This window comes from Dendrobates tinctorius, unplaced genomic scaffold (genome assembly GCF_039654945.1).
Source record: "Dendrobates tinctorius isolate UK_male_01 unplaced genomic scaffold, ASM3965494v1 ptg000046l, whole genome shotgun sequence".
Classification (NCBI taxonomy): domain Eukaryota; kingdom Metazoa; phylum Chordata; class Amphibia; order Anura; family Dendrobatidae; genus Dendrobates; species Dendrobates tinctorius.
The window spans coordinates 59,898,140-59,922,307 of NW_027361714.1; the positions used below are offsets into that span (position 1 = coordinate 59,898,140).

Consider the following 24,168-nt stretch of genomic DNA (forward strand, 5'->3'; position numbering starts at 1 on the left):
TGCCTCCCTCATCCGTTACTGCTCGCATCTGTCATGATAATGTCGTCCACCGGCCTTAACCACTGGACCAATGACTAAATGCTCTTACTGTCCACTAGGATAGGGAGCCTCTTACTGCTCAGGAAAGATGTAACTTTCCCTCTCAATGCCCTTTTAACAACCTCTGTGCCGACAGAAACTCCCACTGTAGTTGCCTCAGACGAAATTGGCCAATTACTGCCAGTATACAAAATGTTTGAGATCCTAGCAAGGACATCACCTTCTTAATATCATTATTGACTGATGTATTGCAGACAGTGTCAGAGCCATTATTTTGGCCATCTTGTTCTCTGGTAGGAGACAGACCTGGCGCTTGGAGTCCAGACCAAACCCCAGGAAGGATTGTATCTTTTCCAGTCTTAGCCTTAATTTTAGGGTATTTTCCATCCAGCCTAGCTCCTATAGGACCACCGTCACCTACAGTGATTTTCCGACCTCCCAACTAAGGAAGTAGTCCAGGTACGGGATAACGATGTCCTGAGAACGAACGTAGGCCATCACCTCCAATATTACTTTGGTAAATACTCTCGGAGCCACTGACAGACTGAATGGAAGGGCTGCATACTGGTAATGCCTGACCTGCCCTTGGACAGAGCCACCCTCAGGAATTTTTGATTGTCCTGATAGATTGGGATATGGCAATAGGCATCTTTTAAGTCTATGACTGCCATGAAGCAATCCTGGAAAAATAGCTTTATAGTCATGTTCACTCACTACATTTTGAAGGAATAATTCACAGTCCATCGGTTGAGCTTCAGGTCGATGATAGTCCTTCGAGAACCATCTGGTTCTGTATCAAAGAGGGGAGAATAAAATCCCCTTCTCATCTCTTCCACTGGGACTTTGAGCAGAACTCATTTTTGTACCAGTCCCAAAATCTGCCTCCAGGGCCAGCTGTTCACCTGGTGATTTACTGCGGTGTGTTGATATAAATGTCTGGTGGGGTGGATGGACAAAGTCCATCTTTCTTCAGACCGTCCCTGATGACACTCAAGATCCAACAACTGTGGGAGATGTTCACCCAGGCAGGGAGAAAGGGAGAGAGCCTCCCCCTACCTCTGACCTTACATTATTGGGGGGGCTTTTTTGAAGATGCAGAGTCTTCTGAACATATATCCAGACCCCCTCCTATCCTTGAAGTTCCAGCTCTTTCTCCCAGGACATCCCCTATTAAATTTCCGTCTTCGAAAAGAAAGCCTCCTAGCTTCTGAGAAATGGGGAACCCCTTCTTGTCACCTGCCTTCTCAAAGATGTCCTCTAGTTTCTGCCCACAGAGAAACTGGCCATCACACAGGATGGAGCAGAGTTTATTTTTTGAAGGCAGGCCACCCGGACACCTCTTCAGGCATAAGGCCTGCCTAACCGCGTTGGATAGGCTCGCCGACCTACCTGAAAACCTCATAGTCTGCAAGAAAAGCCACTGCTCCCTGCAACAGTCATTGGCCAAGATTTCATCTCTTGGAAACTTACTCCCAAGTTCTTCCTCCATCTGTTGCAGCCAGACCATCAGGGAACAGGCAGTACATGTCCCAGCTATCGCTAGCTTCAGACCCCTGTGGCTGCTTCCCAGGGGTGCCTCAGGAACCCATCAGCTTTCTTATCCAATGGGTCTAACCATGCCAAAATCCTCCAAGAGCAGGAACGACTTTTCAGAAGACTCCGCTATTGCTCCGATCTTAATGATTTTATCCCAACTGTCCAAGTCCTTTTCAAAGAGGTATCTCCTTTTAGAAGGTGAGGGCATGCTACCAGACCTCTCTGGCTTCTTCCACTCCTTATCTATGAGGGCTTTTATCCTGGAATTAGCCAGAAAGGTGAGCATCCTTTTATCCTCCAAGCTCCCAAACAAGGTCTTCTAGGGATTTAGGTGCCCTTTCCTCCCTTTAGGCCATTGTTGACCCGACTGCCCTAACCAATCTATCCGTGTAATCGGCAGGAAAGAAGGAAGGGTCGGCTGCCTACATTTCTGTCTGAGGAGGGGGGGGGAAATGGGGATTCTACATGATATTCCCCACTGGATTGCAAGGCCTCTGAATCAGTGACAAGCCCCCGAGCACTCTTGCTTCCATTTTCTAATGCTGTCTTTAGGGAACCTTTCACCTCCACCCCGATTATGGACCTAAGGCTCGTGGCGAAGTCGAGGGTCTCTTCCCATATTGCTTTTTGTATGCAGTCATCGCAGAGATGTCTGCCACTTAACTGCCAGCAGGGTTTTACAAAGGGCACAATATTCTCTTGGCGCTAGCCTTCCTATGCCCCTAGTAAGTCAAGCAGAAAAGTATTAAGTTAGGTACCGGTAACGGTATTTTTCGGAAGCCCATGACAGCACCACGAGAGAGGGGATCCGCCCTTCAGGAACAGGAAACCTACAGATACAAAAGGGCAGCACCTCTCCCACGCATCAGTTGGATTACAGAGCTTGAGATGCTACCATGGTTAGTACACAGCATATAATATATACAACCTATCTATCCTATTTACCAAAAAAATTTTATACCATCTCCCACATAAGGTAAATTCGTGAACAATCTTCTAAAGGAGTGCACCCCTATATGTGAACAAGGGAGGGAACTAAGGGTGCTGTCATGGGCTTCCGAAAAATACCGTTACGTAACTTAATACTTTATTCGGACTGCCATGACAGCACCACGAGAGAATTACAGAGATGTAAACTAACTTAGGGAGGGACTACAGCCTGCAGCACCCTTAGCCCAAAGGTGAGATCTGAGGAGGCACCCATGTCTAATCGATAGTGGTTAAAAAAGGTGGAAGGAGATGACCAGGTGGCCGCCTTACATATCTGGTCAATTGACACTCCAGATCTCTCTGCCCACGAAGATGCCATGTCACACATGGAATGCGCCCTCAAATTCTGTGGAGCCAGACCGCCACCTGCTGTGTAGGCAAGAGAGATAGCCTCCCTAATCCACCTTGCTAATGTGCGTTTTGATACTCTACATCCTTTCCTGGGACCTTGGAAGGATAGGAATAGTGCATTCTCCTTATTCCAAGGATCCGTGGCTGATAAATATTTAAGTAAGCATCTCTTAACATCTAATGCCTGAAGTTTTTGTTCCTTCGGATTGGTCGGATTAGGGAGGAAAGAAGGCAGAACTATCTCTTGTGTCCTGTGAAAGTGTGATGCTACTTTGGGAAGGTATGCCGGGTCCGGCCTTAGGATTACTCTATCCTGTAAGAACTCTGTTAGGGGGCAATCTGCAATGTGCCTGTATGTCGCTTATTCTACATGCAGATGTTATCGCTACCAGAAAGGCTGCCTTAAGTGATATAACCTTTAATGAGGCCGAATCTAGAGGTTCAAATGGTCCTTCTGTCATGGCTGTAAGGACTAAATTTAAGTCCCAAGGTACACATCTGTCTTTGTGTATGGGTCTCGATCTAGCCGCTGCTTTGATGAACCTTGCTACCCAATAGTTATTGGCAATATCACATGCAAACAGGGCCCCTAAGGCTGAAACCTGTACTTTTAATGTACTTGTGGAGAGACCCAATTCGAGACCCCTCTGGAGGAATTCCAGAATTTGTTTCGTGGGAATTCCGTCCCTGACATCAAACTGAAAGGTGGACAAGAATCGCCTCCAGGTTCTAGCATAGATATTTGTGGTAGTTTGCTTTCTGCTTTTCAGGAGGGTATCAATTAAATTTTTGGAGAACCCTCTATCCTTTAATAGTGTCCTCTCAAACACCACGCCGTCAAATGGAGTCCCGCTACCTGTGGGTGGCTGACTGGCCCCTGGTAGAGGAGAACCGGAAGGTTTGGCAGTACCCAGGGATCGCATACAGACATGGTCCTCAACCATGCGAACCAGGTCCTCCTGGGCCAGAAGGGGACAATTAATATGACCCTTGCCTGATCTTCCTTACTACCAGAGGTAGGAGGTTTAATGGCGGAAAGGCATATGCTAGAGAGAAGTCCCATCTTATCAGGAGGGCATCCACTGCCAGTGGATTTTCCCTGGGATTCAGAGAGCAGAACGATTCTTCTTTCCTATTTTCTCTGGTGGCAAAGAGGTCTACCTCCGGGTGACCCCCACTTGCAGACAATCTGGTTGTAAATATCTGTGTTTAAAGCCCATTCTCCTTGCTTTAGGGCCCTGCGGCTTAGAAAGTCTGCCTTTATGTTGTCTTTTCCCCTGATGTGGAGCGCAGTTAAAGACTGAAAATTTTTCTCGGCTATCTGAAGGAGACGTTCCTTTATCCGCATCAGGGTGTCAGAGCGAGTTCCACCTTGGTGGTTGACAGGCTACTGCTACCTGGATGTCCAAGAGTATCCTCACATTATGGCCCTGTAGGTACATAATGAGTTCTTTAACTGCCAACTCAATCGCCAACAGCACCCTCTGGTTAGATGAGGTCTCAGCATCGGAGTCCCAATGTCCCTGTACCACTATGTCCCCCATATGGGCCCCCCAACCCAAAGGACTAGCGTCTGTGGTTATTATGCGGGTTATCTGCGTCACCCAGGGCACCCCCGAGGCTAAGTTTCCGTCATCGAGCCACCACCTAAGAGATGCAAGAGTCGAGGGGCTTAGTAATATCTGACCCTGTAGGGAGCCCTCTAAGGCCCTGCTATTAACTAGGAAGTCTTTCTGAAGGGCCCTAGTATGGAATTGTGCCCACTTGACTGCTGGGATACATGAGGTTAGAGAGCTAACAGTGACATGGCCTGCCTGAGGGTCATGGAGGGTTTATCAATTGCCCGAAGAACCTGCTGCTGTAATTTATCTAATGGTAACAGACACTGCTGAGTTTCTGAATTCAACAGCAAGCCTAGAAACTTCTGGACCCTTAAGGGCTGAAATTGGGATTTCTCGTAATTTATTATCCATCAGAGGTTCTCTAATCTGGACTTAGCTTTCTCTATCTGGGATAGACAATGGCCCACCGAATTTCCAACAATCAAAAAATCATCTAAGTATGGGACAATTAAGGCTGGTTTCACATTTGCGCTTTTGTGCGCAGCGCATCGTGCGCACCAGTGCGCATGCGCACTGCGCACCTATATTTAACATGATGTGCGCATGGTCTTGCGCATACTTGCGCTTTCGTGCGCATGCGTTTTTTTGTCTTTCGTGCCAGGCGCGTCAGACGCAACATGTTGCATTTTTGGTTCCGCCCTGTCTCGTTAAAACAACGCATGCGCACGGAATGCGCAAAAACACCACATTGGAGCCTATGGGAGCGCAATACTTGCGCATGGTATTGCGCACGCTTGCGTTTTTATGCGCATGCGTTTTTACAATAAACATGACTGAAATGCGGTCTAGACAGTAAAAAAAAAAATTAAACCAAGGTGATAAAATGGTGTGGGCACTGGGATTCCACAATACTTTAAGGATTGCTCACGAGTGGACACAAGCTGCACCAATGTAAGTATGAAAAACCTAATGTCTGGCTGAAATTTCAATACATTTCTATGTACTTATGTCTCTTTTTTTTTTTTATTGCAGCATGTCTTCATCTGGTGAGGAATATGTCCCCGGGACAGGGCAAGAGGCAGAAGAAGTGAGTACTATGCTTCCGTATGGATTGGAAAAAATAAACACATGTGATTAATTTTTTTGGTTTAATTTTCAGACCTCATCCTCCATCACGCCACCACCACCGGAGGAACGGCAGGAGCAGCAAGGCCAAGTGCGGGCGGGAAGACGTGATGCAAGTACAGACGGACTGTTATTTTTTTTTTTTTACTTCTTTTCTAGTCTGGTTTATTTATTTTTTTTTTTTTATTTTTATTTTTTTAAAATTTTCATGGTTGTTTTTTTTCGATGTTTGTTGCTTTTTTTGCATTAATTTTCATTTAAAACAAATAATTTTTTCATGGCTTGTTTATCAATATCTAAAGCTCAAAGTGTGTGTGTGTGTGTGTGTGTATATGTTTGTTTGGGTATATGGGAACGGGACTATGGGATGGCGGATATGTATGATGGTATATGGTCACGGGACTATGGGATGGAGGATATATATGATAGGTATATGGGCATGGGATGGAGGATATGTATGATGGTATATGGGCACGGGACTATGGGATGGAGGATATATATGATGGGTATATGGGCATGGGATGGAGGATATGTATGATGGTATATGGGCACGGGACTATGGGATGGAGGATATGTATGACGGGTATATGGGCACAGGACTATGGGATGGCGAATATGTATGATGGGTATATGGGCACAGGACTATGGGATGGCGAATATGTATGATGGGTATATGGGCACAGGACTATGGGATGGAGGATATGTATGATGGAATATGGGCACGGGACTATGGGATGGAGGATAATTATAATTTTCTATAACTAACCACAGTTAGTTACTATGCCCAGGCAGCGCCGGGCTCTTCAGCTAGTTTTCAAGATTTTTTATTTTAAAATCTTTCTAAGATTAATGTTTGTCTTTCTTTTCTAGGCTCCACAGCGGGAGGAGGACCTCGCCCTGGACAACGACGAGCTCATCCGTCTAGTCCAGGAGCGAGTCCCGTTGTGGGACACCCGTCACCAACTGCACTCGGACAACGTGGTGATCCGGCGGCTCTGGAACGAGGTGGCCGCATCGCTGATGGATGGCTGGGACAACGCCTCTCCCCGGGTCCGCAAGGATTTTCGTAAGTATTTAAATGCAGTGTGATGCAGCAGTGATCTTGGCCGGGATCACCCAACTGTGTGTGATGCTATTAACTCCATGGAGTTTCTATCATCACACACAGTTGGATGATCACAGCCTCCAGTGCATAGTCTTACATTTTTTCTTTTTTCACCACAGTGAACAAAGTCAGAACCCGTTGGCGCTCGATGAAGGACCGCTTCAACAGGGATATCCGTCAGGAGAATAAGGTTCGCAGTGGTGCTGCGGCAAGGACCGGCACGAAGTACAGATACCATCGTGCCTTGGCATTTTTAAGACCGGTCCTTGCCTCCCGAACGTAAGTATTTTCTAGTTGTATTGTGTTTTATTCTGTGCTTTTCTATTCCACAGGAGTTGGCGATTGTTAATTTATGGTAGTAATTTCTTTCTTTTCACAGCACCTGGAGCAGCACCCTGCAACCTGGGCCCGAAGCGGTCCTTCATCAAGCTGCCCCGGACCCCTCCCAGCCATCCATCAGCGAGGAAGCACCTTGCAGGTCTGCACCACAGTCATCTGGAGACCAGGAAGCTGGTCGCTCAGGTGTTCCCCTGTCCCAGGTCTCTGCCACTGGTTTTGCGGGCACTTCCCGCCAGCAGCGGCAGAGGACCTTGGACAGGCCTCTCATGCCCGAGTTCGTTGAATTGAGCTCGGTCTTTCAGAGTAGCCTCAAGGCACTCTCCGATAGACTTGAGAGTGGTTTCCTCCTTTTGGACCAACGGTACAAGTCTATTGAGGGTCGCCTTGAGCGCCTGGAAGTTGACCTCGCCAGACCAGCGCATCATTTTTACACCCAAATAGCTCGGGACACGGCGGAACACCTTACCCCTGACCTCCAGTTGACTGTCATGCAGGCCTGCAACAATGCTTTTATGCAGGCTATGCAGCAGAGTAGGATTATGCAGCAGTCAGCGGTGGCATTTCCACCGGTGCCACCCCTGACTCGTTTTACAGCATTACCTACTTCTGCTGCATATCACTGCACAGCCACCACACTTCCAAGCCTCGCCGGACACCAATATACCGCCCCAAGTCCGAGTGCAGCTGGACACTTACCCGCCAACACCATGCCAAGCGCTGCTCCTGCCTGGCCCACCACTGCTGCCGCCACCACCACTGGATGGCCCGTCGTCACCACCCCTGCCTGTAGCGCCGCCACCACCACCACCAGCGGGAGGACCACCCCGGTATGGACCGCCACAGCCACCACGCCTGCATGGACCGCCACCACCACCAGCACCACCACCTCGGAGCAGCATCAGCTGGGGGACCCGCATTCAATATTTACGGCCCCTGCCAGGACATCCACCACCACCAGCATGCCACAGCAGGTACAAGATCCTGGCAGGCGGTCCACAAGCGCCAGGCGGTCCCCCAGCTCCAGCCAGTCCAGAGGCTCAAGGCGGTCCAGAGGCTCAAGGCGGTCCCCGGGGTCTAGCCAGTCCTCAGGCTCAAGCGAGGACAGCAGCAAGACGACGGGCCACCGTCATAAAAAAACAAAGAGGAGGACTCTTACCCTCCCTCCTCCCTCACCTCCCACTTCACAACTTTCCTTGCCTCGGCTCCCTTCCCCCACTTCTTTGGTTCCTCCTTCCCCTAGAACCCCTTACTCCACCCAAAGCCGTTCCTCATCCCTCCACACCCCCCAGTTTCCAACAACTAATAAGTAAAATAAATGTTAAATTTATATTTCAAAATAATGTTTGGTTATTGTGTCTTTCCCCGCCTGCACACACTGCGCCGTACACTATGGTTTGTTTTTCTTTACTTTATACCGGATGGTCAGCCATCCAACTCTGAAAGGGATACTATTTTTCATTTTTTTTTTTTTTTATATATCTATCTATCTATCTATCTATCTATATATAATAAAAAAATGAAAAATAAAAAAAAAAATGAAATATAGTATCCCTTTCAGAGTTGGATGGCTGACCATCCGGTATAAAGTAAAGAAAGGGAAACCACCAAAAAAAAAATAAATAAATTATATATATATAAATAATATATTATATTATATTATATTATATTATATTATATCTATATATATCTATATATATCTATATATATCTATATATATCTATATATATCTATTTTTTTTTTTTATGGTGGTTTCCCTTTCTTCACTTTAACCTGGGCAGGTGAGTAGTGGAGTTTATTAAGACACAGTACACTAGGTATAAAAAAACATGTATTTTATTTTTAACAAACAACAAAACTATTAAACCATTTGATCCTGCCATGCTACACGACCAACATCGGATAAAAAGTAGTCCGCAAATTGGTCCCTCATTTGGGCAACTTCGACTGAGGACCGAAGAGGGTGCTGAGTAAAATCTGGCAAAGGGTTGGCAGCAGGCTCATCCATGTCAAAGTTCGGCCGCTCCTTTGCCATAACAAAATTGTGCAGAACCACGCATGCCTTCACCACCTCATCCACTGTTTCCATTTTGAGATTGATGGCGGTGCTGAGAATTCGCCATCTGGCCACTAGAATGCCAAAGGCGCACTCTACAGTCCTGCGAGCCCTCGTAAGCCTGTAGTTGAAAATTTTCTTGCGGTGGTCCAAGTCACGGCTGGAGTACGGCTTCAGCAGGTTTGGGCACATCTGAAATGCCTCATCCCCAACCACTACAAATGGCAGTGGTGGAGTTTGGGTTTGGGGAAGAGGCCGTGCCAGTGGAAAATTGAAATGGTTGCCGTACAACCTCCAGCCCATATCAGAGTTCTTAAAAGTCTGTGAATCGTTGCCCCGTCCGAATGCCCCTATGTCCACCGCCACAAACCGGCAGTCTGCATCCGCAATGGCCATTAGGACTGTGGAAAAGTACTTCTTGTAGTTGTAGTACTCGGAGCCACTTCTTGCGGGTTTTGTGATGCGGATGTGCTTCCCGTCCACCGCTCCTAGGCAGTTCGGGAAATTGCAGACTGCCCAGAATTTCTCCGATATTTGAAGCCACTTTTCGGCAGTGGGCAATGGCAGAAACTCCGGACACAGAACATCCCACAGAGCCCTGCAGGTGTCGGCAACAATCCCGGATAAAGTAGAGATTCCCAGCCGGTACTGGAAATGCAGGGATGAAAGACTCTCTCCAGTTGCCAGGAACCTGCCAAACATAAAAAGAAAAAATAATTATATTTCTGTCTTGGGTATTAATAAAAACACTGAAAATAAAAAAGTACATGGCCTAACTATTTTGCATGTTTTTTTAATACAACATAGCAAAAAAACATTTTATAAAGGCTTGGGATTAGTACATGCCAGAAGAAAAACCATTATGCAAAAAAGCAATTTCCCAAAAATAATGTTAAAATTCAATAGCCAAAAAAAAAACCTAATTTTTTGGACCAAAAAAAAAAAAAAAAGGGAAAAAGCCAAAAAAATTATGCAAACATAACATACATACCGTAAGGTGACAAGGAGCCTTTCTTCGGGAGGAATGGCACGCCGGAGCTGAGTGTCCCTTCTCCGGATGTTTCCTTCAACCATACCCAGCAAGTCAAGGAAGCTTTCCTGGGACATCCGTGTATAGTCAGCAAATTTCTCCGGGTTTTCCTGTAGCTCGCTGTACAGCGTGTGATATGCTTCACGGCTTGCCCGGAGTTCGATGATTGGATGCCTCCAAAACCGACGCCGCTGCCGTCTCTCCCTCTCCCTTTCTTGCTGGCAACAAAAGGCATACGCCTGAGACAGCGCAATGTCAAGATCCAGCTTGAAGCGGAAATTATCCAGACGCAGGTCCATCTTGACACCGGAAACAGCAGCAAAATCTGATGAATTCAGCAGTACAGGGTCTATAAAACATTCCAATGACACACGCCCACTGGTGACCCATTGGTGGTCAAGGATTTTTCTATTGTGAAATGTCACACCTAAAAACGCATGCGCATAAAAAACGCAACCGCATGCAAAAACGCATGTAAAACGCAAGTAACACTGCGTTATTTTGACGCATCAGCGTGCGCATGAAGAAAAAAAAACGCACATTTGTTTTACGTTTTTCTTTGCGTTTTTTATGCGCACGATGCGCTGCGCAAAAAAACGCTAATGTGAAACTAGCCTAAGATATCAACTTCCCGTAAATGAGCCATAACTTCGGCCACTAACTTTGTAAATACCCGGGGTGCTGCTGAGAGACCAAAGGGAAGGGCTCTATACTAATAATGATGGATTATACCGTCTATTGAAACCGCCACTCTCAGGAACTGCTGGAAATCTGCGTAGATAGGTACATGATAGTACGCGTCTTTCAAGTCCACGACTGCCATAAGACACCCTTCAAACAGCATTTTTATTGTTGAATTGATGGATTCCATTTTAAAAGGTGCAATTAACCAAAAACTCATTAAGGAAACGTAAATTAATAATCGTTCTAAAGGTTTTATCCGGTTTTTGGATTAGGAATAAGGGAGAGTAGAAACCTCTTCCTCTCTCAGGTTCCGGAACCTCAACCAGGACATTTTTCAGACACAGGCTCAAGACCTCCACTTCTAAAGCAGCTTGTTCGAGGGGTGAAGATCTTAAGGGAGCTGGTTTAAAGGTATCCCGTGGAACCTGACTGAACTCCAACCTGAGCCCGGTGGATATTACATTCTGCACCCAGTCACTATTGGTGATCTGTAACCATGCTGGGAGGAAGGATGACAGTCTACCCCCCACGGGAATTGCTAGTCATTGGTTCAGTCTCTACCGTTCTCTCGACGAGCACCAGAACATGAAGCCCGTACCTCTTCTTCTATCCTCCCGTCTGGGACGGTCTCTATTAGGTGAAGGATTATGCCTTCTCCCCTGACCGAATCTCCTATTAAACGGATGACGGTATGATGCGGACCAAAGATTTGGGAATTTTTTCTTATCGTCTCCGGCTTTCTCACCACTTCCATTGTCCCTCTGACTGCTTTTACTAGCTTGTCTACTCGGTTAAGCGGCAGACAAAACCGACCAGAGTCCTCTTCTGAGGAGGACGAGGGACTTGAAACATGGGAGCCCTTACTTCTCCTCCATTCTGCCGAGGAATTGGACTCCACCGGGTCTCCACCCCTTAAGCTTTCTGGTTGGGACAGGGATTTTAGGGTTTCCTTCATCTCTGCCCTGACTATGTCCCTTAAACTCGCAGCTACCACGGGTGACTCCTCCGCCACTGTCTGCTGGATACAGGGGGGACACAACCTTTTGGGGCATGAGTCTGGTAACGGGCATGCACAGAGTGCGCATTCCCTGTGTTTTATTTTACACGTAGCTTTCTTCCCCTAGGACGCCCGGCCTCAGCACCCTGTAGCCACACCGCCCCCCTGACCACCGCCATCGCGCCGCCGGAGCTGGGAGCCCCCAGGTGGCATACATACCGGCGGCAGCTTTTTCTATGGAGACGACCCCCTCTGGATGCCGCTCCCTGCTGCACACACCACCGCCGTGCCACCCACCCTAGGCCACCGTGGCGTCCTCCAGGAGCTCTGCACCAGGCCGAGGTAGGAGACCCCCTCGCTGCATCGGCCGGCCTGGGATCCAGTCTTCTGTAGTATCCCGTCCCCTCAGGAACAGGAAACCAATTGATGCGTTGGAGAGGTGCCGCCCTTTTGTATCTGTAGGTTTCCTGTTCCTGAAGGGCGGATGCCCTCTCTCGTGGTGCTGTCATGGGAGTCCGAATAAATGACCCCTATTAACCACAAAGGTGACATTCTCGTAGATCACTCACCACCCGCTGTCAAATCAAGGGTACTGGATTCGGAGGCTGATCAGGGGTACACTCAACGTCCCTCCTGGATGCCAAGGAGCCCATGATCTCTGGTCAGGATGGCTGCCATTCCTGTCACTCAAGTGGCTGCTCCTCTTAGTGCACCCAAGCTGGTGACCAGGCATAGACAGTGGCAATTGCTCTTGCTGTAAAGGCTGCTGCTGTCCACTGTGATCTTCCATGATGGGGAGCTTCGGACACAAGTGCTTCTTCTGTGGTCATCAGTCCTTATAGGAATCCAGTGCGCTTCCCACCTCTTCTTGTGCCCAATCGAAGCCCCTCCCCCCGTCAAGCATCCGCCGCCATCTAGGACCTGGCACACATCCACCATGTCACGCGAGTACGTCTATTCCCGGCGTGACTTGCGCAAGACGTCAGCGGCACGCGCCCCTGGAAGCTGTGCTCACTACGGAGCGGTGGTCAGAAGGCAGAGGGAGAGCGGAGAAACTGATGCAGGAGAGCCTGGCCCGTGACTGTGCTGCCCCACGCCCGCATGTACTGTATATCGAGGCCCCAAAGGACCACGGACAGCGCTTCCACCACCTGAAGGCCAGCATACATGCGCTCTGGCTGTTCTTCCAGTGTGAGACAGGCATTGGTGAGTAGATGAAACACGGGTATTACATACCTGGTAAAGTGTTTTTTCATGAGACATGACGGCACCACGAGAGGGGATCCACCCTTCAAGGACAGGAAATCTTCAAGATAAAAGGGGCAGCTCCTCTCCGCATCAGTTTTACAGAGCACGAGAGAACTCTGCAGATTAGTGTACATATAATACATCTTTTATACATCTAATTACCAACACCCAAGGGAGGGTGATGCTAATAATGCACCCAACTAATAATGTGATCAAATAGGGAGGGAATATAAGGGTGCAGTCATATCTCAGGTAACAAAACACATCACCAGGTATGTAATACTCATGTTTTTCCATCATACATGACACCACGAGAGAGTTAGAGATTTGTATTCTCTTAGGGAGGAATCACTGCTTGTAACACTTCTCCCGAATGTGAGATCAGAGGTAGCAGATAGGTCTAACCTATAATGTTTGAAAAGGGTAGACGAGAAGACCAAGTGGCGGCCTTACAGATTTGGTCGATGGAAGCATCCGCTCTCTCCGCCCAGGATGTCACCATAGCCCTCGTGGAGTGTGCTTTTAGACCCTCTGGAACAGCTCTGCCTGCACTACTATACGCTAGCATAATGGCCTCTCTCACCCATCGAGCTATAGTCTGTTTAGAGGCTTTAAGGCCTTTTCTTGACCCCTGGAATGAAAGAAATAAAGCCCTCTGCTTTCGCCAAGGTCTTGTCACCTAAATAGTGCAGGAGACATCTTCTTGCATCTAGGCAGTGAAGCCTCTCCTCCTTCTGGGTGCTAGGGTTAGGACAAAAGGATGGTAAGACTATCTCCTTAGCCCTATGGTATTTTGATACCACCTTGGGAAGGTATGCTGGATCTAATTTTAAACACAACTATCGTCCATGACCTGAGTCGGGAGGGTCAGCTGATAATGCGTGTAAATCCCCAATCCTACGGGCCAACGTAAGCGCTACTAACAAGGCTGTTTTTAATGTTAGTATCTTATCTGATGTGTTTAATGGCTCAAAGGGGCTTTCTGTCAAGGCTGACAAAACTAGATTTAGATCCCACGGTGGAGGAGTGGGAGATGGGATAGTCATCCCTACTACAGGCTCGGATAAACCTGGCCACCCACCTATTTGCCAGATCACCGTTAAATAATGCTGCCAAGGCTGAGACATGTACTTTGAGGGTACTGACAGCTAACCTCAACTCATCCTTTCTGCAAAAATTCCAGTATGGCCACTATCGGGACATCCCCTTCCCGTATTGGTCCAAAGACATAAGAATTTTCGCCATATCTTCCCATAAAGGTTGGTAGTTACTAGATTTCTGCGAGTAAGGTGGATATTAACCCAGCTGAGAATACCTTTTTCGCTACTAGCGACCTTTCACATTCCAGGCTGTCAAATGCAGCCCAGACTTCTGAGGGCGATTGAAGGGACCCTGTGTTAGAAGGTCATTGTCCTCTGGGAGCACCCATGGAGCCGTCACTGACATCACTCAGCCAGTAGAACCATGGTCTTTTCGGCCAAAAGGGGGCTATCACAATCACCCTGACTGGGTTTTCCCCACATGTGCACTATCTGTTGAAAAATTGGTCCCTAAAAGAGTCATTCTCCTTGCCTCAAGTGGTTCCTGCTGAGAAAATCTGCCTTCAGGTTGTCTACACCTTGGATATGCAGGGCAGTCAATGAGAGGAAATGGTGTTCTGCTAGAGTCACGATCCTCTTTGTTATCTGCATCAGTGACCGAGTACAGGTACCCCCTGGTGGTTTACATATGCGACTGCTGTTCGGTTGTCCGATAAGAGGATACCGTGTGAGAGTCCTAAGTGTGGTAACAACCCCTTTAGCGCCTTTTCGATTGCCAGAAGTTCCCAATAGTTTGAGGATAGATTTCTTTCCTCCTGGGCCCAGGGATCCTGGAGCCATAACGTGTCTAGGTGAGCTCCCAACCCCCAAGGACTGGCGTTCATTGTGACTACCTTGGAGGCTGTGTATGTCCAGGGTACTCCTCTCAGAGATGACCATCTGTAACCACCACCTGAGTGACTGAAGTACAGAGACCGGGAGGGTGAGCTGCAGCTCTAACTGTCCCTGAAGTTCCAGGTTGTTCTGCAGCACACACCATTGCAGTTCCCTTGTATGGAACTGGGCTCATTTTCACCGCTGTTATGCAGGAGGTTAGAGACACCGACATTGCCCTTGTCAGAGTCATTGCCAGCTTTTTTTATTGTTGTTACAACTGTTTGATTTTTTCCTCTTTCTCCTCTGGGAGGCAACTCTCCTGCACCACCGAGTCCACCATTGATAGTGGGGAGAAACTTCCCACAATTTGCCAGATCCAGGTGCTGGATGAGATGCTCTCCCAGGCTGGGAGGAAGTGAGAGCCTCCCTCCCACCTGAGAAGGACCATCACTGGGAGGGGTTTTTGGTGTCTTTGGAGGGCTTGCCTAAGTAGAAAACTCCCTCCCCTGGATCGCTTGTCGGAGTTGTTTCTGTCTCGATCCTTGTACTGCGGTCTTCTGAACTTTGGCCCTTCTGAAAGGAGAGCTGAAAGGCCTGAAATGGCTGTTTTGTGAAATTTTTCTTCTTGTCGCACGTATCAAATGCCAGTCCAAACAAGAAATTTCCCTCACACAGCAGAGAGCAGAGTTTCATCTTTGCCAGTGTCCCCCAGCCAGCATTTGAGCGATACCGCACAGCATCCCACATTAGCCAAAGCTGCTGATTCTGCTGAAGCCTCAGCTAGAAATACTGCTGCTGCTCTTATGGCTGGTATTGCTTCTAGGATAGTCTCCCTGGGGAATCTTTGCTCTAGCTGATCCTCCAGGTTATCAACCCATATTTTTAGGGATCTAGCCACACAAGTGGACACGATGGCCAGACTTAGAGCCCCAGCTGAGGCCTCCCATGCTGTTTTAAGACAACCATCTTTCTTTCTGTCCAGAGGTTCTTTCAGGGAACCCAAATCCTCAAAGGGTAGGCAGGACTTTCTGGCGACTTGAGATTGCTACGTCAATCTTTGGAGCCCTATCCCAGGATGAGGATGCCTCTTCATCAAAGGGGTACCTCCTCTTCAGGGAACTGATTATCTTAGATTTCTTCTCTGGTTTTTCCCATTCCCTTTTAAGGAGTCCTTACAGCTGTTCGTTAATAGGGAAGGCTCTACGTTTTTTCTTTTGCAAGCCGCCGAACATGAGTTCCTGGCCCGTCTTTTTTGCTTTCTCATCTACCAGCTCCATGGTAGACCGGACTGCTTTTGTAAGCCTGTCTGTAGCTTCTACTGGGAACGCATCTTCCTCATCTGAGCTACTTTCTGAGTAGCGAGATCTATGAGTCTTCTTCTGATCCTGTGGAGTCCTCCTGAGAGACCAACGAGGGGCTGGACCAATCCCTTGCTTTGTTATCTGTTATCTGTAAAGCCCTCACTGACTTACAGACCTCTGACTGAATCCAGGATCTCAGGTTTTCAGCGAAAGAGGGTGTCTCCTCCACTACTGTTTTATCAATATAGTCCTGTCACAATCTTATTCCAGGATGCTCCTAAGGGACTTTTGCATAAAGGGCCTGTCACACTAAGCGATATCGCTAGCAATATCGCTATAACGTCACTGGTTTTTGTGACGTTATAGCGATATTGCTAGCGATATCGCTATGTCTGATACTTACCTACGACCGCTCCACCGCTGGTTATCGCTGATCGCGCGAGAACGTCCTGGACCGTTTCTCGTTGTCAGCTTCCTGCTGTGGAGACGAGCGACGCGTGGATGCGGGCGGGCGGACATCAGGATCACCTTGTCTGACAGGTAAGTAGCGACCCCCAACCCCTGCGATGTCGCTGGTGAGATCTGCCTGTGTGGCAGCTCACTAGCGACCACTTAGTGATGCACCAGCGATCCTGACCGCGTCATATCGCTGGTCGGGATCACTGGTGCATCGCTAAGTGTGACAGTACCTTAAGGGACATTCCTTATTCCTAGTTTTTGATTTACTCTTCTTAGGGACCTCCTATACTCCACCCTACCAATGTATGTAAAAAGAGGGGAGAGATGGAGACATGAGAGGAGAAAGAACAGACATTAGCGTGCTTGACTTTTTCAAGGCTCACTCACCACTCGGATGCTTCAAGGGACGGCTACCGGATCTGGAGGCTGACTGGTCCTTTCACTATCTCCTAACAAGACTATGGACCCCTTCTTTTTAGAACCATGACGATCCGCCCATACGCTGCCCGAGCGGCTTCCACTGCTGCTGCAGCGCTTCTGACTCTTCTCATTTGAGCGAGACCGCCTCTTCTGCACCTCCTGGTGAGGCTGTAAGTACTCTGACAAGGCTCTCCATCTCACAAGCTTCTTAGCGGCTGCCACCTGACGAGAGCCGTCACATTCAACCTAGAATGGCTGGTGACGCATACCAGCACTTCTGACTGCCTTTAAATACCAGCATTCCCTTTTTTTTTTTTTAATTCATTAGTTGATCACCTGGTTGATCCTGCACCTGCCAGCCGCTTAGCGCCCCGACGCATGCGCGCTGTATCATGGCCTGTGCGTGCACCCGACAATCATTTCCAGTGCTCACTGATCTCCTCCTGGTGTGTGCACACTTTCAGTGCTCCGGGTGCCCTGACCAGTTGCTGGTGCATCCCCTGTTCCCCAGTGTACACGCTCCCCGCACATACCCAGCTTCTTGTGCAGGTCCCCGCGTCACTTCCAGTGCGTGCCCGAGCATCATTTCCGGTGCACGCCCTTACTGTATCCGGAGCGTGCTCTCTACTGACAGCTGCTGGAGCACACATCACAAGTCAAGGGAATCAGTAATTCCGCTGCAATTCGAGTGCCCTGCGCGCACCTGGTCCTCACTACTGGTGCGCGCCCGGCCTACTCTCGGCGTTCCAGCGCCATGACACCTGGCACCACTGCCCCCTCCATACTTGTGCCTCCTGGACTCTGTCTCACCTGGAGGGAGTATCGATTCGCCCTGGCTACCACTGCTGCAGGTATTCTTACTTTTTTCTCCTTTTTGGGCATCCCAAATGGTGACTGGCATCTTGGGCTCAGAGAGGGCAAATAAATTTGGTCTCAGAGGAGTTTAATTCACCCAGGCACCGATGTGCCACACGGGCTGCATGGCCACTGTCGACAGAGGGCACAATAAAAAGTGGCCTCTGAGGACCTTAGAGTAACATGTGGGGTTTTCCGGCATCAGGGAGGGTACACAAATGTGGCCTCCGAGGCTCCTGTTTTTACCCGGGCATTGGAATACATGGCCCCCCGAGGCGACTACCAGTACCTGGTGACAGATGCAGCAAACCAGTGCCTGCCAAAACCCATCTGACCCAGGCATCCTCTTCTTTCTTCAAGAGGTTCCCTATCAATGACAGGAGCCACCCCTTTTATCTTGAAGGTTTCCTGTCCTTGAAAGGCTGATCCCCTCTCACGGGGTGCAGTTATGTATGATGGAAAAAATGGGTATTAGACCTACCGGTAATGATGTTTCCAGGAGTCCATCCTGACAGCACCATGGAGGACATCTTCCTCCTTACAGGGACAGGAAAAGCACATGAGAGGTTAAAAGGTTCCGTCCCACCCCATCTCCCTCAGTGATCTGACAAGTACCACAGTGTGGATAATGCACGTAAAATGTTAATGATACAATCATATTACAGCATATGACATATAGCACAACATAACAGGGAGGGAACTACCCGGGCTGTCAGGATGGACTCCTGGAAATATCATTGCCGGTAGGTCTAATACCAATTTTCCAGGATGTCCCCCTGACAGCACCATGGAGAGTACCAAAGCACCTCCCCTAGGGTGGGCCTACCGCCTGGAGAACCTCTCTCCCAAATGCGGTTTGCTGACTAGCCATCACATCAAGCTTGTAGTGCTTGCAGAAAGTATTAAGTGTGGCCCAGGTTGCTGCTGTACAGATCTGATCAACCGACGCGCCCGCCCGTTCGGCCCATGAGGCTGAAACTGCCCTGGTAGAGTGGGCCGTTAATCTATCCGGCGGGTTCGAGCCTTCCGCCTGGTAGGCGTCTGAGATTACTGAGGTAATCCATCTGGCGATAGTTGCCTTAGAGGCTTTTTTCCCTGCATTATTTTTACCCCAAAAGAGGATGAACAGATTGGGTCAATACGCCAGCTACTTGTGACTTCTAAATAGTTAATAACTGCACGTCTCACGTCCAGTGAGTGAAGACGCTGCTCCTTCTCATTACGGGGATTGTCACAGAATGATGGTAACACTATCTCCTGGTTTATATTTTGACGGCAGGCTACTTTTGGGGTAAATGCCAGGTCTAATCTCAAGATTATACAGTCCTCTCTGATCTGTAGATATGGGTCTCTAATGGATAGGGCCTGGATTTCTTCAATTCTCTTGGCCGTGGTAATGGCTACAAGGAAGGCCGTTCTGCGGGTGAGAGTTGAGCTAGGAATCTCCATACTGGAAATGTAGGGATTCCTACATAGGAATCCGAGTACCAGGCCAAGGTCCCAAGGTGGGGTGAGCTGCCTAATCATGGGGCGAAGCCGCTGCCGCTGCGTGGCCTTTACAAATCTTACTACCCATGGATGAGATGCTAACGGGTAATCAAAGTAGGAGCTTAAGGCCGAAATATGAACCTTTAAAGTGTTGGGCTTAAGACCTTTATTAAACCCTGACTGTAGGAAATTTAAAATACTAGGGAGGTCAGGGGTACCCCCCACGAGGTCAGACCTGCCACCGTCCACACAAAACCTCTTCCAGATCTTCCGGTATATTGCAGATGTAACCGACTTCCTGCTGGCCTGTAGGGTAGATATGACATGATCTGATAAGCCCTTTGCCTTTAAGATGTTCCTTTCAGGATCCAAGCCGAGAGGTGAAGTCTTTCTGGATTGTGGTGGCAGATCGGGCCTTGGTGGATGAGGTCTTTCCACGGAGGTAGCTCGACCGGATTTCCCCACTGCCATAGTTCCCAGTAGGGAAAACCAGCTTCTCTTTGGCCAGTATGGAACCACTACTTTTGCACGGTCCTCACGGATCTTCCTTAAAACTGCCGGTATGAGTGCCAGTGTTGAGAATGCGTACGAGAGGGGTTCTTCCCAGGTCTGGCGCAGGGCGTCCACGCCTTCCGGGTGGTCTGCCAGGTTCAGGGAATAAAATCTGGAGACCTTTGAGTTTCTTCGATTTGCAAACAGGTCTATACTGGGGGTTCCTCAACGTTGACGAAAGATTTCTTCGTTCAGCTCCCATTCTGTGGGGTAGACCTGTTGTCTGCCACCACGTTCTGGGAACCCTCTAGGTGGACTACCGTTACCGAGAGCACTGTTCTCTCTGCCCAAGAGACTATTCTTCCTGCTAAGGCCTGGAGCGGTTGGTGCCTGGGTCCTCCCTGATGTTTCAGGAATGACACTGCTGTTATGTTGTCGGACAGTACCTGGACGTGTCGGTTTCTTAGGATTGGACTGATCCACTGCAGAGCTTCCCAGTCCGCGTAGAGCTCCCTGTAGTTGGAGGATCTGTTTCCGATTTCTGCCAGCCATCTCCCTTGGAAAATCTTCCCTTCTATGTGGGCTCCCCATCCCCACATACTGGCATCTGTGGTGAGAACCACGTATGGAGAGGTTGTCCATAATACGACCAACTGAAGATTTCTGGCCCGTGTCCACCACTGAAGTGACTCCCTCACAGGCCCTGACAGCATTATGGGTCCGTCGAGCAAAGTCTGACTCCTGTTCCATACTGCGAGGATCTGCTTCTGTAACAGTCTCGAATGGGACTGGGCCCACCTGACACACGGGATGCAGGCTGTCATTAGGCCCAGAACCTCCATTGCGTCTCTTATGGAGGAGCGATGTTTCAGGAGGTCCCTGGCTCTGTCCTGAACAGTCTTCTGCCTGCACCTGGGTAGCATGGATATCCTGTCTTGAGAGCACCCCAAGGAAGACCTTCCTGCACTCTGGTATAAGGTCTGATTTTTGCCAGTTGATCTTCCAGCTGAGGAACTCCATTAGAGATGTTGCTCGGTCCCTGTTTCGGATGAGCGCTTCTTCGGATACTGCCACCAGGAGGAAGTCGTATAAGTACGGGATCATGACGATACCCTGGCTCCTCAGGAAGGCCACTACCAACTTTGTGAAGATTCGTGGGGCCAAGGCCAGGCCGAATGGAAGCCACTGGAAGTGGCAGGTCCAGGTTGGAAATTTGACTGCGAATCTTAGTAAATTCTGGGATGAGGGGTGGATAGGGACCCGATAGTACGCACTCTTCAGGTTAAGAGTGCACATGACCACTTCCCTGTCTATTAACTGTATTGCGGACCGAATAGATTCCATCCAGAATCTCTTGCACCTGACCCAGGTATTTAGAGGCTTTAGATTTATAATAGTCCAGGCCTCGCCAGATGGCTTTGCAATGGAGAACAGGGAGTAGTGTCCCTTTCCCCTTTCTGTCAGAGGAACTGGCACTATAACCTCTGACCTGATCATGTCCTGTATGTCTGCCCACATTGGAGAGTCCACCTGGACTACAGTAGGGGTAATATATCTGTCGGGGGGGGTGGGGGGGTGGAGTAGAGCTCTACACTGTAGCCCTCTGTAATGGTTCTGAGGACCCACTGATTTTGGGTAAATCGGGACCAATTTGTCGCAAAGTGGCGAAATCTTCCCCCGATACCTATGGCGTCATTGCCTCCTAGCCCTGGAGGTTGACGGAAAAAGGGGGCCCTTGCTTTTCCCACCTTGACCGTGGGGACTTCTGTACGAGCCTCTATTAGACCTAACCTGGGTCCTAGAGTCGATTTGTCTCCTATAGAAGGGCACTCTCTGAAAGGGCTGGGGCCGCTTAGGCTTTTCTTCTGGGAAACCTTTATTTTTGTCAGACACCAGCTCCAAGATACTATCCAGGGCTGGTCTGAATACTCTTAGACATGAGAAGGGAAGAAAGCAGAGCTTTGCTTTAGAAGCGTTATCTCCTGACCAAGATTTAAGCCAGACCGCTCTTCGGGCGGCATTGGAGAGGGAGCCATTTCTGGCTGCAAATCTTACTGATGCATCTGATAGGAACGCTGTGGCAGACTTCATGAGGGGAAGGGAAGCTAGGATCTCTGACCTAGGGGTCTTGTTGGTAAGGTGATCCTCCAACTGCCCCAACCACAGAAATGTAGATCTGGCCACCGAGGTGGCTGCTATGTTAGCGCTGATAAGGGCCCCCGAGGTCTCCCAAGTTCTTTTTAATAGAATGTCCGCCTTCCTGTCCATCGGGTCCCGGAGACTTGATGAATCCTCAAACGGGATTGTGGTTTTCTTGGTGACCTTGGCTACCGGAACATGGATCTTCAGAACCTCCTCCCATAACAGTGTTTCCTCAGGATCAAACGGCAGTCGACCTTTAAAGTCCCGGGATAGCACCAGACGTCTTTCCGCCTCCTTCCACTTCTCGGGAATCATTGTCTTGATGTATTCGCTTACGGGGAACACTATCTGGGTTCAAGACACGAGACCTCCAAACATTAGGTCCTGTCTGGATTGTGGTTTAGGAACCTCCTCCATTTGCATGGTGTTCCTCACCGCCTGGACCAAGTTGTCCGTGTCCTCAAGTCTGAACAGGTATTTCCTGCCCTGTCCTGCTTGTCCACCGGGATCTCTCCTTCCTCCTCTGGATCTGAGCCCCGGAAGTCAGACCTCTCCTCGGAACTTGGCTCAGACACCTCCGCCTCCCACCTAGGACGCCTTCGGCTTGGCCCGGGGCTGAGGGATCGCTGCTGTGTAAGACTGCCTCTGGAGGCCTGGACCTCCTCCCGAATCAGGGATCTCATCTCGGCTAGGAGGGACGGCTGCTCTTCTCCTATTACCCTTGACGTGCAGGGCCCACAGAGGGTTTTGGTATAGGTGTCTGGCAGCTTTTTTACCCTGCATACAGGGCATCTGACAGATTTGGATGCAGCCTTGGCCGGGTGCTTGGCCACTGTCGAGGGGGCTGCTGGGGTTCCCTTATCCTATTAACAGAGGATAGGGTAATCAGGCTATTGCCCTGGGCCGCAGTAGATGGCATGGGGAGGCACTTACCCCTCCATTCGTCTGTTCTGTGTCCATCCTCCTTGCGCTTCCAGAGAGATGCCAGGCTCCTGGAGCGGGCGCCGACATTCAAACCCGGCGCGTGACGTCACCGGAAGTGATGCGCGTTCTCTGCGATAGTCAGGGAATCTCTCCGGCCACTTCCTCCTACGCGCCACGCCTCCTGATGCCGGCACCCCCCCGACCAGCTGCCTGCGAGGGACTGGCCTTCACCACCCAGGCGGCAATGCTTGGAGCCGAGAGCCCCCCACCAGGAGGAGCGGCTCACTCCAGGAGCACCGTCCTGCTCCTGGCCTTTAGGGCAGAGGGACTCCTCCTTGCTACAACTGAGTGTTAACACACTCCACAGTCTCGCCACCACCCCACATAGAGCAACCGCTCTAACCCTGGCTAACCTAAAGGCATAAGTGACCATTACCTAATTCAGGACAGCCCTTAGTTCAGAACTACTACGGCGACTTATGTGATCAAGGTCTTGAATGACCGAAACGTCATTCTGTCGCAATCACTATAAGAGCACTTGTTTTCAATAAATTTCACTAATAAGCAAATACTCCTTAAGTGTATGTGTGCAGTGATTCTAATAGACATTTATGTGGGACTCATGAGCCTCCTTCACTAGCACCATACCCCCGTACCGATCGTGTGCTAGCCTTTGAATCTCATACACCACATGAGAGCTGACACTGTAGGAATGGCGCTAGCATGGTATGCGGGTACAGGTTCTTTATTTTAACCTCGACGGAGTAGTACGCCTGATGGCAGTATCCCCTGCTTTGATGTGGACTCTGGCGGTGAGCCCACCTCAAAGCCGGAACATGTCAGCTGTTTTGAACAGCTGACCTGTGCCCACAATAGCCGCAAGCGGAATCGCGATCCACCTGCGCCTATTAACTAGTTAAATGCCGCTGTCAAACTTTGACAGCGGTATTCAACAAGCATTTCCGGACATCCGGCCAGAAATGCGCTCACCGGTGACCCGCGTCACCAGTGTCGGCATGACAACCAGTCGTCTCCTTGAGACCTCTATGGTTGTTGATGCCGGACTGCTGTGAGCACCACCCTGTGGCAATGCAGTAATTCTGCTACATAGA

The 24,168-nt window shown here is 49.3% G+C and overlaps 2 protein-coding genes across 2 annotated transcripts in view; one reads left to right on the plus strand and one right to left on the minus strand.

The window, feature by feature from the left end:
• LOC141089486 (uncharacterized) overlaps positions 1-24,168 on the minus strand; it is a 129,172-nt gene that overhangs the window by 102,308 nt on the left and 2,696 nt on the right. The gene's annotated exons all lie outside the window — the stretch shown is intronic.
• LOC141089594 (uncharacterized) lies at positions 5,045-16,334 on the plus strand. Its single transcript, XM_073576108.1, has 6 exons — positions 5,045-5,565; positions 5,638-5,715; positions 6,474-6,669; positions 6,828-6,987; positions 7,088-7,810; positions 16,247-16,334. The coding sequence occupies exons 1-6, from the start codon at positions 5,485-5,487 to the stop codon at positions 16,332-16,334; spliced, it is 1,326 nt and encodes a 441-aa protein (XP_073432209.1). The 5' UTR covers positions 5,045-5,484.